Below are 15373 nucleotides of genomic sequence, written 5' to 3' on the forward strand. Positions count from 1 at the left end.
TATTGTTGGGAAAGGAGCATTGTAGAGCTGAAAAAGCAGAGTTGAAGGTTAGTAATCCACAGCTGTCGGGAACGTGGTCATGGGCTGTGCTTTATCCTCTGCTTGCAGAAGTGTTCTCATGGGCTCCATCGGTGCCAGCCGTTTGCAGATGTGCAGCAGTGTGGGCAGGAGTCTGCTTTTGCCTCCCACCCACTCTCCCAAAAAGCAAACCCAGAAGCATAGCAGACGTAAATAGGTACTTCTGACATGCAATTCCCTTCGTCTGTTCCAGACATTGGTAACGTGAACCATACCCCAGAAAAATGTGTTGCTCAGGCTCAACTGTAAAAGAAGTCTAAACAACTTGCTCAGCTATAGGTGTTCATACTGTGACATCTGAAGGTGGGGAGATTCATTCCACCCGTATCTACAGACACTGTCACAGACCACAGCACAGCTTCTGTGACCTTCCCTGCCTTTTCTGACATGGGTTTGGTGAGTCCTGAAACAGCTACTGCTGCTATGGTGTCTCTATGTCACAGCAGGATGGGTGAAGCTGTGTTTCCCAAGGATCTGTGTCTCAAAGGTGGATGAGTCCAACTCAGATGACAGCTTTTTCACATTTCTATGACATTTTTAACACCTGAGTATCTTTGAGGTTTTTGCTCCTTCATTGAATTTCATTGAAATTTGCCAACTCATGAACAGGTTATTGCAGAGAAAACAAGCAGAAAGCAACCACGTCAGCCTTGTTTTCTTAGGAATTGAGTGGAGTAGAGTGATCACCTTATTTTTGTGCTTAGTCTGATCCCTAGGGAAAAATCTTTCCAAACACCATATTCCACAACATAATACACAATTGAGACACTGCTATTGAAACTGTGAGCACACATATACACCTTATTTTGTATTACAATGCCATCAAGAGGGATGAGGCACTTGTCACAGCTATTGTTTGTCTTCCTGAAGTTAATTGCACTTTAAAGTTTCTTTTTTTCCCCACCAGAAGCAGAACTATTAACTGCCAGGAATGACTGTGCAAGAAAGCAACATAAAGGTACGATCATGTATATTTGATGTAGGATCAACTAAAACAGAGGAATTAGAGATAAAGATAAGTACATGGGCCTAAATCTTTGGAGTTCAACTTCTGCATCAAGATCAAGACGGGGATATTCAGCCCTGTAGATTTGAGGCATTTAATCTCACAGCAGCCACTTCAGAGCTTTCCTGTTGTGTTAGACATAAAGTCAGTTCTGATGACTTGACATCAGATTTAGGATTTATTGAGGAGGGACATAGATGGGGTGTGTGAGGCATGTGCAGTGTGAAGGCACAGCCTGATGCTAATACAATGGGTAAGCCCTCCCTCTTTAGCTATCTTCCCGCATAAAAGAGTCTCTGTTAACTTTGCAGCTGGAATTACATCCTGAGAGAAACCCAGAGTACATTTTAACACTGAATTAACAGTGAAATTTGTCGGCTCTTGGATTTTTAGCAGAGGTGTTATAAGTCTAACCATTTAAATGAAGAATTGTTCACCAGTTACTCATTAATGTTAAGACTTTAAAATGTTTCACAACGTGGTGCACAGTGTTTGGGCAATCACCCACTTGTCCCTCTGTCCTGAAGGGAATGGAAATTATTAAACTCAGCACAGGTTTAGTGAGCTGCAGCATGGAGAGAGGTTCTGGCTCATCTACTCTGCAAACAACTGCATGAGATTGCAGTTTTACTTTTTGATGTGGTCAGAAGAGTACAGAAGAGTATGCCAGCTGCATTATCAAGATGAAATACTATTCCTTTTACCTGGCTAAGCACTTGGTAATTTTACTTGAGGTTCTGGGGGAGGAGAGCTGAAACTGCTGCAGTGGGTGTAATACCCACAGTTCAAGCAATAATTTAGTCCATAGTACCTTTATGGAGGAGCTGAGGTCTTGCCCTGGTGTCCTTATCCCCTTCAAGGGGGAGAAAAGGTCCACACACATAAGAAACTGCAGTGAAATAGGGAGGCCTCTGCTGCCTGTGTGCCAATGTTTGCTATGTAAAATCTTTGGAGAGATTAGGGTGTGCTCCTGTTCTTTTACCGGATGGCTGTAATGAAAGAAAGGGCAGCTCTCAGATACAGAGTCCCTCCTTTGATAGCAGATGAACTTCCCTCTCCCTTACTGCATACATGTGTAGATCATTGTGCTGACCTCCTGCTAGGATGTGGGAATGGTTTTTATTATAAGTATGTCTAGTAGGCACTTATAAATTATATTTATTTTGGCAACATTCTTATCTATACCAAAAGTTACTAAGTGCAGTCACAGGACTCTGGCTACTGAACACCTTCCCTGTTCTGTGGTGTCCACATATCCTCCTAGTACAAATAGTATTCTCCCACTTTAACATTCACTACTCCTTGCATTAAACTTCTCCTGGAGTCTTTCCTGGATGATGATTTCAGAGCAAAAAGTATTTCACTGAAAAGTTTATCACTGGCATTCTCAGCGTTTGTCAACCCTCCTTCAGAGATAAATGCCATTGAAAAAGGTGAGATGACTCTGGGTTCAAAGTGATGAAAAATCATCTGTTTGACATAAAGTGATCTGGAAGTTTCTGACTTAGCCTGATTAATTGCAAGTGTACAAGTCTGAAGATAAGACTCTTGACTGTGTAATCTTACTCCTCTTTTGAATTTTAAGTGCTTTCTTTCCTAGGATGAGAAGACACACCACCATATAGATGACTGGATAGCTCTGTGAAAGTCTGAGCTCTGCACTAACAAATATTTGGCTGCTGGGCTCTTTTATCTCCCACTTAACAGAAGATAATAGATCCTGTTCAGTGGGAGCCATTTAGAAAGGAATTGAGGTCTTTTTTATCTTATATCACAGAACAGAAATATGGCACCCCAAAATAGAGACAGACAATTCAGTTAGAGGATGGGTGAAAGCTTTAGCTTTGCCAGGGAGCTAATTCCCTCAAAGGACACAATCTGGACTGGATTAGAGGCAAAGCTTACTGTGGAGTAAACTGCGTGGTTACCAACCTCTGGGTGAATGCTCTTGTTCTTTGATGAAGTGTGAAGTCATTTACACCTTTTTGCCATATGTTTTGCTGAGTATGAGTATGTATGCAAGGGTAGTTACCATGGAATAAATGACATGTTGTAAAGTCACACTGTCAATTAAATTTATTTATGTGCCCATGCTTTTAGCCAGAGGAACACCCTGTTTCTGGATGGTGATTGAGGAGCACTTTGAGGAAGATCCACTGTCAAAACAAAGCTGCCTCCATGCACATGTAGTAGGAAAATCAAGTGTTTTTGAAACATTATGGTCACAAATCATGTGCTTACAGGCTTCCCCATGGTCTTGGCTCTCTCAGTCTGACTTAAAGGTAGCACACTGTGTCAGCCCAGGAGAACTGCAAAGGGAAGAGACTGCTGGCAGAAATCGGAGACCGAGTGTTCGAGATGATATCTTCAATTAAGGTGCCAATTAAAATGGATGGTCACCCAGATCCCTTCTTCAGGGGTTGTAGACACAAAAAGAAGAATAAAAAATATTATTACTGGCTTCTGCAGGACAAGGTTAGAAATTTTGTGGGAAAAAAAATATCTGGACTTACTTCAGTGCTTACAGTATGGTTAGAGGTGTAATGGCAGGCATGCTCCTGAATCTTTGGCCCAAGAAGTCTTCATTTATTTTCTGCACTCACACTGGGCTTGGCTGCACTCTGTCTGTGGGAATTTTACCATGTGTTGCATCACTGGATTTTATAGCTTAATTTTGCTGCTCTGTTTTCCTCCAGGAGTCTTCAGAGGTCTTTATTTTTCCTGTCTCCCTGATGGAAAGGAGATAGGTAGTGACACTTCTACTCAGGTTAGGATGAGCAAGTCCAGTGTGGGGATGTGCTCAAGGGGCTGGGGAAGGCTGGGAAGCTTTTCCTGGCTTGTGAGAGCTGCTGGCAACTCCTGATGCACCACTGCCCTTGCCCAGCTTTTGCAGCCACTGTCACCGAAAACTAAGTAAATTAAATTACTAAGTAAATTAAGCTACCTTCTTCAAGTGACATTAAGTACAGAGGTTAGTGGTGGGTGTTAAAATACTCTCCTGGTTCTGGAGCTTTTTCACAGGGGCTCAGATAAGGTGGGGGAGTTTCTTGTGTTCAGTGCCGATTGGTGAATAAATTCAAGTATGCTCTGTGGCTTAACCACAGGGACCTGTTTTCTTTCTCTGCCGGAAACACCTGCCAAAAAAGCTGTGTTCACTTGGGCTGTATAAAGAAAAGCCCCAAATGAAACTTCCAGCCTTATAGCAACAGGTCAGGAGGTGATACTCACCATACACTGGTTTAAGTTTGTTATAAATGAATGCTCCGATTTAATAATTAAAGAAATTTTAAAATAATTAAATAAATTTGAAAAAAAAAAAAAAAAAGAAAGCTACAAGCGATTTGACTCTGATCCAGGTGATCAGTGTTGGGAAGACTTAGGACTTGGCCTCTATTGCACCAAAGTCCCCGTGGGTCTCCAAGGGTCAATTCTAAGGGGTCCATTTTTATACAGTTTCTTGGGCTTTGGAAGGGAGTCTTCTTTAGCATATTATCACATTTTCCCAGAACCAGTGGAAAATTGCTGGAATCCTGTCAGGTGAAAGTTTCCGAGATAAGCTTCTGATGATACCTATCAGAATGCCTCCTACTGGGGTCTAGTCAGACAAGAAATCCCTTGAAATGTACGTTTCTGGAGACAGTGTCTTCTGGGTGTTTGAATCTTTATCACTTAACCTGTTGCTGCTGCAGGTGCTTATCAAAAAGGCCTCCAGCTGGGGTCTTGTCAGATGAAAAAATCCTTTGGAATATACATCTCTGGAGACAGTGTCTTCCTGGTGTTTTGAATTTCTGTCACTTAGCTTACTTGTTGCCTGATACTGGTTTTAGTACACAAAATACTGTGGTTTTTAATTTCAGTTAGCACAGATTATTTTATAACATATATTACATATAACAAGTTCATAGCATCTCATTGTGCCAACTGGATATGAAAAAATTATGGTTGTTAATTAAAACAGAATATTGATATAAAGGAATTAACGATGCTTTCCCTCTCATAACTACCAAAGAAATACCTTTTACTCTTATTGAATTGGCTAAATTACAAGAAGCACTCAGAAAGAGTCTGAAACTAAATATGTGTGGAGAGTCTCCCTTATATAGGGAGAGTGATTAATGCTAACAGCAAAAGAAGCTGAGGGCAACTGAGGACCTGGGGTTTTCCTAAAGACAGGAAGTAAGAGCTCCCTGGTCGCTCACCCAAAGAGCCACCTATTGGGCTGTGGGGTTGAGTTCTCCTGGAGACAGGTGGTCCAATTGCTGTAGTAACTTCTATGGATCAGTTGACTGAAAGTGTCCAAAAGGCTGCCGGCCCCCAGGTAATGCATCAACGCATACTGGAACCTGATCAAGGCTCCCTGATGACTGTACTGGGAAATCCAGATTCACATTCATGAATATGAGCAAGATGACTGGGACTGCAGGTTGTAGTAAAGCTGTAGAAAGGGAGCTACCTTGTGTGCCAGGGAATTAACAGATTGTTGTCTACTATCACAGCTGTTTCAGCAGAGTGAGCTTCCTCTAACTAAAGATCCTCTTGGAAACTAGCTGCAGGACTGCAGTGCAGTATGATGCTGGCTGTTTTCTGAACACCCAGTTGTCACCTTGTTCAGTTGTGTCCTGAACACACTGATGCAAAGCACTACACAGGATCCCACTTTCACTTATGTATGAAAGTGACACTCAACCTTGTTATGATAATGCTTCTCAGACACTAGTAATTTAATCTGGATTAAAAGTAATAAATTAAGAGTGCATCAATTATAGATGATATTATTACAGTGTTATTTATGTTAGCTATCTCTTAATGTCCTCTGGCACTTTTGAACTGAGCAGGGCCAACTTTGATGTGTCAGGCTTCAATTAAAGGCTACTTTTGAACAGTACCCAGGTTTGATACATCCTTTCAAGAGGAATCAGTGAAGGATACTAAGAATTGTCAAGGGGAAGACTTCTGTAGGTAAGGAGACTGAGACTGCATCAGCGACAGGTAAGGTTGGATGCAGCTGTGATGGAACTGCAATTTGGACAATGGAGTAACTCCACTGCTGGTGTCACATTATCACCAGCTGCCAATTAGCTTTACTTCTCATCACACTAGACAGTAAAAAGAGTGCAGGCTTGTATCAAGTTACATTGTCACCACTGCAAGGAATGGCCTTTCACTAGGGTGTAAAAAAAAAAACCCAACAACCCTGAGAAGTTCTTGGAAGAAAACGCCATTTAATGTAAGATTACACAAAGTCAAAGTGGAACTAGAACAAACATGCTGAATACCATGTGCCCCACAAGTCCCAGTTTTAAACCCATGACAATTCATTCTCAAAACCACCACAGGTGCGATGTCACCTTCCACTTTTTCCTCCCCTTCTCTCTAGCTTCAGATTTTCAGAACACTAAAAACTTAGCCTGTATAAAGTATAAAATTTGTGCATTGCAGAAGATACCTTCTACTATGAAAGTTCAACAGATAGACAGAAGTATGTCTTTCTCAGAATCTTCACCACCACCACCATTCTATTAATCACTTTGTGGGGATCCCCATGAGATTCTCCTGTTAGAGTTCCCCAGCCAGAAGGAATGCACTGCATACTGGTGTGGAGGAAGTCCAGCAAACCTAAGACCACAGCGGAAGACAGTGAGGAACTCCCTCTTTGTCACAGCCATACTATTTGAGTGCACAAAGAGAGGACCCTCTCCTTGTGGCCGTGCTGCCACGTAGATATGGAGAGCCTTAACAGGACATACCCACATCTCTTTACGTAGTCTCAGTTGGATCAAACACCTCTGTTGGCCCACTTGAGATGGATGCAGAAAAAGGGTTGCATGTCCTTCTGTCAGCTGGAGGTCACTCAAGTACAGGAGGTCTGGCTGTGCTATATTTTGGCGATTTGTCACCATCTCTTCTGTATGGAGTACGCCAAAAAAAGCTACAGTAAAAATGGCACGGAACAGCAAACACTCATAAGGAGAGCTACACACAGACTCCAGAGCTCCCAGAAGAGATCTTAACACTTCAATTGTTACAGGAGAGTATTCATCATTTGAACGGATAGTCCTCTGTTTCAGCCTTGACATCATGTGACAGACAAGAGGATCTGAAAGGGGATCAGGATGATCTACCATTCTGGAGATGAAGGACAGTCCTTCCATATACATTATTATTTTCATGGGAGGTAGGTCCTGGGACTCCATGGCGACCAGAAACTCTCTAATTTGTTCAACTGGAATTGGCCAGATGGCAGACAGAGCCATGCCTTCTCTAAAGGAAAGAAAGTTTTTCAGGCCTTCATGGTAGTCTTGCCATAAGTGTCTCTCTCTTGAGTCCTCCAGTAACAGCAGAGCTTTCAGGGGCCAGGGGCCCAAGGAATGCTTCTCAGGAACCTGGCTAAGATTATCTGCTGAAAGAGAACCATGTTAGTAAGAGCAAGCAAAAGCAGATAGAATTTCCCTCCCTTTTAACATGCTTCAGCCTTTACTTGAACTTTTCTGAAAAAAAAACCCTGTCCCATGCATTCTTATGACTCTCATCTGCAGAGTTTCCAACAGCCAGAACACAGGAGGAGAATTACATTCTCAAAACCCATAACCCCCCACCTATTTGTCTCTTTAAAGCAACATCTCAAGCCTACTGACAGATCTGACACCCTATTGCAAGGTTTCTGTGACCTCAGACCTCTGTCAGTGGGCACGAGTGGCCGGGAGTGACAAAGGCACCACAAAGTAACAATATAGTCAGGAGTGCACTGAGATCTCAGAAGCTTTCCAACCGTGTGGTCAGACCCCATGGAAGAAACCCGGCAGGACTCTACCCAGCTCCCCCACCACTCAGCTGCCCACTGCCCCTCCCTGCCCCACCAAGGGCACACTTACCAGCTCCTTCCCCACTGCCAGCCTCCAGTCCGCTGGTACCAGTCGATCCGGTGCAGCCATCCTGCCCACACGGCAGCCACCCCATGCCGGGCTCCCGCCGCAGCAGCGCCAGCAGCGACCAGAAGGGTGAAGGGGCAGCAGGCGGCTCAGCTGTTCTCTGCATCACCAACAAAACTGCAGCCACACAGCGAGAAGCACGAAACAGCAACGCCTCGGTGGTGCTACCGTGCTGGCCTTTTATATCCTGGCCATCCTATCCGAACTGGAACGCCCCCTTTACGTGCCCTTCTGCGGCTCAATCCGAGCCTGTGCCTGAGGGTCCGTGCTCTGTCCCCCCATCCTGCCTCCTCCGCCCTCTGCCCACGGATCTGCGGGGGAGTTACCTGGAAGGCGAGACTTCAGTACCTGGGACCTGCTTAAGCCTCCATTGTGCTGCAGCTGAGGACTAAGGGAGGAGCAGAGAATGTGTCCGAGGGTGGCTTAATATGTTTGCCCCTGCCACAAACCTGTGCCATTTTGTTACTAAAAGGAAAGAGCCGGCAGCAGGGAGAGTTACAAACGCAGTACAGGTCCCTAGGACGGCCAGGAGTAATACTCAAATCTTTGAGGGGGTGGAAGCTCTTACGGAAGGCGGCCGCCGGGATCCCTGTACAGCTTTCTTTAAAGGGAGACCAAAAGCTCAAGTTGTCGGCTGAGCAGCCTGGTAGCTTTGGTTTTTTCTTAGGATTTTTCTGGGTTAGCTACTGCGGAAAGGCAGCTGTCTTGTTGAACTGTGCAAAAGCATCTCAGTGCGTAGCCTGTACTTAACAGCGAAGGAAGGCTTATTGAGTAATTCAGAGCAGAGCCAGCTGCCCTGAGATATTCTCTACCAAACCTGGAAACCACATCTTGAGAATAACTGGGTGGTAACACAAGTACATTTATCTCCTTTTTACCCTTATCGCTAAATCCAGTCATATTTCAGACTCTGTCAGAACACGTAATTAAAGGCCGGGCCGTTTCACACCTCTCGGTTCTCAGGCGGCGCCCGGCTTCCCATCCTCCACCCAAAGGCCCAGGGCAGCGCTCGGACCCCCGGGGCTGTTCCGAGGAGGGCGCTCGATAAAAGGGCCCCCGGGGCTCGGCTCTGGCAGCGCAGCGGTGCTGGTGTCCCGGCCATGGCCTGCGCTGCCCGCGCTCCGGCCGCGCCCGCCGCCACGCTCTTCTGGGACATGCTGGCACTGCTGGCCCGGGAGCCGGGCATGGAGTGGTTGAAGCCGAGCCTCACCGGGCAGAGGGTCACCTCCCCGCCCCGCAGCACGGAAACACCGCGGAGCGGTAAGTGCGGCCGGGGCCGGGGCCGGGGCCGGGGCCGGGGCCGGGGCCGGGGCCGGGGCCGGGGCCGGGGCCGGGGCCGGGGCCGGGGCCGGGGCCGGGGCCGGGGCCGGGGCCGGGGCCGGGGGCACCGCATCGCTGGCGGCCGTGCCTCCTACCGGGCACCGCTCCTTGGTTTCGTTCGGGTTCTTTGAGGGTTTGGAGGGATGAGTCGACAGAGCTCTCCTCCCTGGGCTGGGAAATTATTTTACCTACTGGAGGGAGTATACTGTCTGACCTTTGTTGTTGTTAACTTCTGCAAGACATCCCTTGGTTTAAAAATTGCTTTATATTTGTCTTCTCCATTACTGCTCCACAACCCTGTAAATTCACGGTGTGTTACCACATCCAGTGCCTGAAACGGGCCTGATATGCTGTTTGTTTCTCATTTGAAAAATATCTCTGGTGCACTTGTGTGAGAGCTGTCTATCAGATAAGCTCACAGTGTTATCTGGAGGCTCCTCCAGGAGAACCAGAGTCTTTATTGCCGTTTAAGCAGTATGCTTATGCCTTTTGTCACCATGTACTAATGTGGGTCTTCTCTTGCAGGAAGCGACATCAGTTATCATCAGAAGCATTCCTTGGGATCTTGGCCTCTGAAGACTTTGTCGTTGCTGGAGCACTCAGGGGATAGTAGGCTTTGGCAAGCCTATCTCGAAGGACTGAAGAAATTCCTTGTCTTCAGGGAAAGCATGGGAATGCCTGCAACCTGGCCAATTCCAGTGGAGCAAATTAGAGGGTTTTTGGCTGTGGAATCTGCTTATTCCACCTCGAAGACACTCACATATATGGCAGCACTTTCTTATTTATCAAAATTGACTGGTAACTCTGATCCTCTGGAAGATCCTATAACCTGTTGCATGGTGATGGGGTTGAAACGTCGAGCGGGTATCCCGAGGGATAAATATTTGCCTGTAACAATTGAGATGTTGCGATCTCTCTTAGGAGTTCTGGAGTCTGCGTGCATAACTCGCTATGAATGCTTACTGTTTCGTGCCTTATTTACTGTAGCTTTTTTTGGGGCACTTCGAATAGGAGAGATGGTGGCAAAGCACCGTAATGTACTGCAGCCTGAGCTGCTGTACCTGAGTGATCTGCAGCTGATGGAGAGGAAAGTGTTGCTTTTTCTACCTTATTCTCCTGTGGATCAGGAGAGACATGTCATCAGCCTAGCGCTGTCTGGGGAGCCATGGGTGTGCCCTGTTCTGGCCCTCCGGAGCTATTTGACAGTTCGTCCGCGGCAGGAAGGGCCACTCTTTGTGCACTCGGATTTCAGGACTGTAACGAAGAGGGAGTTCCTGGCGGTTCTCAGACGTGCCCTGTGCCTGTTGGGGCTGTCTCCGGAGCAGTACGGCGTGCATTCCTTCTGGCTGGGGACTGCTGTCACCGCTGTGCGCTGCGGGTATCCTGGGGAAGATGTCACTCGCCTGGCAAGATGGCCCTGTATGATCCCAGGAAGATTCTTACCAAGGAGACCAACAGGAAAATAGAAGCTAAAGAATCATCTTCTTTATGTAGAGTCAAACTTAGCTGTATAGTTTCTAGCCTTTGACAGGAATTTAGTATTAACACCTGAAATTAATTTTCTACTGCACAGTGGGGTGATCCTAAATTCACTCAGAACTTGTTTGTTCTGTCTGTATTTGAAGGTAGGGGGAATGTCAAACCTTTGTACATAGACTTCATTTTTATCTTGTATAGTATCTTTATTCTCTTGATATAATAAATATTGCCTTTAAAAAAAACCACTTTCTGCCTACTAGTGCTATTGCTGCTCTTTACTCAGAAATCATACTGAGAAAAGCCCGTTTGTCATTCTTTGCTCTCAAAGAAAAACTAACCTTTTAAGGAACTAGTTCTAAGGAGGAAGTAGTTAAATGGTATTATATTTTGACACAGGTCTGAATGTTTTAACACTAACATTTCACTAAGGTGAAAAGGAAAGTATAAACTATATTATTAGACAAATTACAGACACCAAAGGATGATCTTATTAAAATGTTGATCAACATAAAATGTTCAAAATTATACCTTTTTCTATTTAAATAGATGATAGTAACTTTTCATCCAACTCTGAAAAGATTTAATTTAATCTTCTAGATTCAATTCCCTGTGAGCATAATTAGCTTAATCAGTATTTTAAATAACAAAAATAGCACATGGTTCATCTAACAGTTAATGATTTCCTTAGGACGTGATACTTCCTGGCCTTAATTTGACCTGCTTTTTTCCTGAATTTTAAGTTACTTTTTAAAATTGAGTTTTCAACCATAACCATAAAGTACAATGCCTTGAATGTTTCTAATTTTGGTGTTAATAGCATTTGTAGCACTTTGATAGCCTCTGGTGGAAAATATTTTTCGCCATATGGCTGGATGGGGACAGGAGTTGGTGAGTCAGACAATCCTCTGTCTGAGAACTGTGGTGAGCAAGCCTTTTAGATCACCCTTATGCTATCACTGCTTCAATCCTGTACTATGATTATAGCTCAATAGCGTGGTTTTGTATCTTTCTCTGCACTATGCCCTTCTCTAACAAAATTATGGGGAACAGAAGGATGGTAGCTAGCTGAAATTGAATGCTGGCTTGATCTCCATGAGGATGATCAGCCATGAATTCTGAGACTTTGTGTTTTTAGTTGAAATACACCCTGTCCATGTAGGGCAGCCCCTCCATCTCTACTGTGCATGGTGTTGGGCTCACTGTGAGAGTTAACTACAGAGCAGCAACACTTCTGTGGTTATGCTGGTATCAGAGATATCAGCTAGAATGTCTTTTTCATTTCTTTCCTTTGTTCACTTGAATTGCATGTTTGCACAGTAATTTCTATTTCTGTGCATGAAATTTTAAGTGTAAATAGAGGTAAGCAAATGTAGCATCTCCCCTAGGAGTTATTCTGAGGTGCCCCCCTGCTGCTGCTGCTTCTTAGGCTGAGCAGATACTGAGAACATACCTGCATAGGGAAGTGCTTTGTGCTCGGTGGAAGCCTTGGGTTTTTGCTGTCCCCTGTGTATGTGATGCATCTGCTCACTGGCTTGTGCTCTATCTAGGCAGGCAGTTTCTAGTACTGTCTGTTGCCTTGCTGTGAAAGGTCTGTGTATCGGCCTTTTGTTGCAGGGCTTTAGTAGTGGTGGGAGGGGGGACTGCGAGAATGGGCTCTGTAGAAAGAGGTAAAAGGGGCTGCCCCATTCATATTTTTGTTTCCCAGTACCTAAATATTTTAACAGCCTGACCATTTAACTACCTGCTAGGACTCTTCCGTTTAATTGATTTCAGCAATAAATTTTGCTTCCCAAATGGGGATACAGGAAAGTTTTTGGCAAATATTTTAGGGGTGTGAATACTTGTCCTAGCAGACAGGAATGGATGTATTAATGCTTGCACCTTTAATATAGCTGCTGTTTTGAAAGCTTATAGGTAAGTTTGGGGAACCTGGTATTTGGCAAACAAATGTAATGACGATTGTTCGGGAATACTGGGAAAATGGATGCCTGTCTTTTCTGTAATTTCTATGTCTCTGACACATGAACCACAAAGGAGGATTATCTTTGTTCTTATTTCTGCCTACGTTGTATAGCTCTAGCCAAGGTTTTGCTCTTGTGCCACTCCTAAGTGTCATTAAACCTCAGAAGTAGCACCTCCTGCCCCTCCTTCTTCACTGACCTGGGTGTCTGCAGAGTTGTTCCTTTCACATCTTCTCACCCTTCTCTTCTCTGGCCACAGTTACATCTGCACAATAACTTTCTTCCATCTTAGATATGTTATCACAGAGTCATTACCACATTTCTAATTGGCCCAAGCTTGGCCAGGAGCACGGCTGTCCTGGAGCCTTTTGGCATTGGCTCTGCTGGACACAGGGGAAGCTTCTGGCAGCTTCTCACAGAAGCCACAGTTTTAACCCCCTGCTACCAAAACCTGGCCATGCAAACCCAATACACTAGTTCTTTTCATTTAGCTGTTCTAAAGCATAGAAAAAGAATAGGTAATAAGAAGGGTATTTACTTCAAGATGTAAAATATGAAACTATTTCAACTCACATTTTTCCCTACCATGTCAATTAATGGTTTCATGCATTTTTATCATATTAAGGGGGAAAGGCTAAACGTACTGACTCTAGAAAAAGCTGAAAAACTCTTTGTCATAGGTTGCAATGCAAGATGTAACCAAAAGTATGTATTCTATCACCATCTGTTACAACCAGGTAGAATAGTGTTCTTTATCCCTTCCATGACCCATCCCTCATAACTCCAAGGGGATATCCTCTGTGAATAAGCCAGCTATTAAAACCAGGTGGGGCAGTTTTCTTTATCTCTTCTACACCCATCCTTTGTCCAAGGGAATATCTTCTGTTAATAGGCCATTAAGTCTCACTACATAACTAATAAAATTACACCATCAGATTGCAAGATGCTCCACTCAAGAAGAGTCAAGCATTCCTACCTGGATAAAAGTCTAAAATTTAAAATTTCCAATGAATTCCCAGAACAAGACCAGGTCCATCTACACCACCACTAGAACTTCAGAAGAAAACTACAATATCACTTCTTCAACAAAACTACATCTGCCACTCCAAAAAGACTGCAGCCACCATTTAATCAGACTGCTACCAACAGGGTGTCAGGTTTTGTATTACTGCATTTTTATTTTAATTTTCCTAATAAAAACCTGTTATTTCTATTCCCATATCTTTGCCTGAGAGCCCCTTAATTTCAAAATTATAATAATTCAGAAAGAGAGGGTTTACATTTTCCATTTCAAGAGAAGCTCCTACCTTCCTTAACAGATACCTGTCTTTTCAAACCAAGACAGTCTTGTATTGCTGATGACTCTCTGCTGTGGGATTTCACTGTATTATGTGCAGATACCCGTGAATCATTCATGTGGAAACTCAAACTCTTAAAATTTCTAGAATTTATAATTATTAATTTAAGTAGTTAGACTCTTCAAGAATAAAGAAGGGGAAGTAATAGAATCACAGAACTTTTTGTGTTGATATCTTCAAGACCATCCAGTTCCAGTCTCCCTTTATTAACTTGACCAAGTTACCTTTATTAACCTTTATTAACTTGACAAAGTTACTCAGAGCTCCATCCAGCCTGGCCTTGAATACCTCCAGGAATGGGGCATCCACAACTGTTAGAGTGAGCTCATGGGCACTCTGTGCCCCCTTCCCTGGGACCCTGTGACTCTGATCAGATAACCCTGGACCCCTCCTTCCTGCCCCAATGGGGCTGGCAGACAGCCAGAGAAGCCCACCCTGTCCAAAGTCTATACAGACCCCTGACATTTCCTATTCATCCTCTTTTGCCCCGCTCTCCACAAGGACAACACAGAATAAAGAGAGATGAACCAATTTATCTTGGGGTAAGAGCCTCCTTTGGAAATCTTTACCATCTCCTGATATTCCTCCCCTCAAAGCCTCGGATCTCTGGGCTAGCCTGATAATTCAGAGGGCTGTATGAGGGGGGGAACGTCACACAACTTTTCTGGGAAAACTCTGGGAGTACCTTACGACTCTCTCTAAAAAAAAAAAAAAGAAATCCTAATATCTAATCTAAACCTGCTGTCTTTTAGTTGGATCCATTTCACATTGTCCTGCCACTACATGCTCCTGTAAAAAATCTCTCTCCATCTTTCTTTTAGGCTCCATCCAGGTACTGGAAGGACACAATTAGGTCACTGCTAAGCCTTCTCTTTTCCAGGCTGAACAACCCAAATCTTTAGCCTTTCCTCATAGCAAAGGTGCTCCATCCCTCTAATCAACTTGGTGGCCCTCCTCTGACAGGTCGCTGTCCTTCCTGTGCTGATACTCCAGAGCTGGCTGCAGCACTGCAGGTGGGCTCTCAGCAGAGCAGAGGGACAGAATCCCCTCCCTCCCCTGCTGCCCACGGGGCTCTGGGTGCAGCCCAGGACACGTTTGGCTCTCTGGGCTGTGAGTGCCATGGCTGGGTCATGTCCAGCCTCTCACCCACAGCACCCCCAAATGGTTTTTGTATGGGGCTGCTCTTGATTCATTAGTTCCCCAGCATATATATACACACACACACACACACACACACACACA

The 15373-nt window shown here is 44.6% G+C and overlaps 2 protein-coding genes across 2 annotated transcripts; one reads left to right on the plus strand and one right to left on the minus strand.

Annotated features, from left to right (window-relative positions):
- Nucleotides 1-6292: 6292 nt before the first annotated feature.
- On the minus strand, nucleotides 6293-9115 carry LOC140683880 (uncharacterized). The gene is made up of 3 exons (XM_072927805.1): nucleotides 8963-9115; nucleotides 7957-8113; nucleotides 6293-7481 (listed from the first exon to the last, which is right to left on the minus strand). The coding sequence occupies exons 1-3, from the start codon at nucleotides 9113-9115 to the stop codon at nucleotides 6604-6606; spliced, it is 1188 nt and encodes a 395-aa protein (XP_072783906.1). The 3' UTR covers nucleotides 6293-6603.
- LOC115494951 (uncharacterized) lies at nucleotides 7800-11054 on the plus strand. Its single transcript, XM_030270963.4, has 2 exons — nucleotides 7800-9273; nucleotides 9859-11054. Exons 1-2 carry the CDS (start codon nucleotides 9114-9116, stop codon nucleotides 10797-10799), a joined length of 1101 nt encoding a protein of 366 aa, XP_030126823.2. The 5' UTR covers nucleotides 7800-9113; the 3' UTR covers nucleotides 10800-11054.
- Nucleotides 11055-15373: the final 4319 nt, after the last annotated feature.

The sequence above is a fragment of the Taeniopygia guttata genome, chromosome 4 (genome assembly GCF_048771995.1).
Source record: "Taeniopygia guttata chromosome 4, bTaeGut7.mat, whole genome shotgun sequence".
Taxonomy (NCBI): domain Eukaryota; kingdom Metazoa; phylum Chordata; class Aves; order Passeriformes; family Estrildidae; genus Taeniopygia; species Taeniopygia guttata.

Coding starts and splice junctions, on each gene's coding strand:
- LOC115494951 (XM_030270963.4), top strand. CDS start 9,114: ATGGCCTGCGCTGCCCGCGCTCCGGCCGCGCCCGCCGCCACGCTCTTC. Junction 9,274..9,858: donor CACGGAAACACCGCGGAGCG/GTAAGTGCGGCC, acceptor CTTCTCTTGCAG/GAAGCGACATCAGTTATCAT.
- LOC140683880 (XM_072927805.1), bottom strand. CDS start 9,115: ATGGCCGGGACACCAGCACCGCTGCGCTGCCAGAGCCGAGCCCCGGGG. Junction 8,114..8,962: donor CGCCGCCTGAGAACCGAGAG/GTGTGAAACGGC, acceptor TTGGTGATGCAG/AGAACAGCTGAGCCGCCTGC. Junction 7,482..7,956: donor TGGCAGTGGGGAAGGAGCTG/GTAAGTGTGCCC, acceptor CTCTTTCAGCAG/ATAATCTTAGCCAGGTTCCT.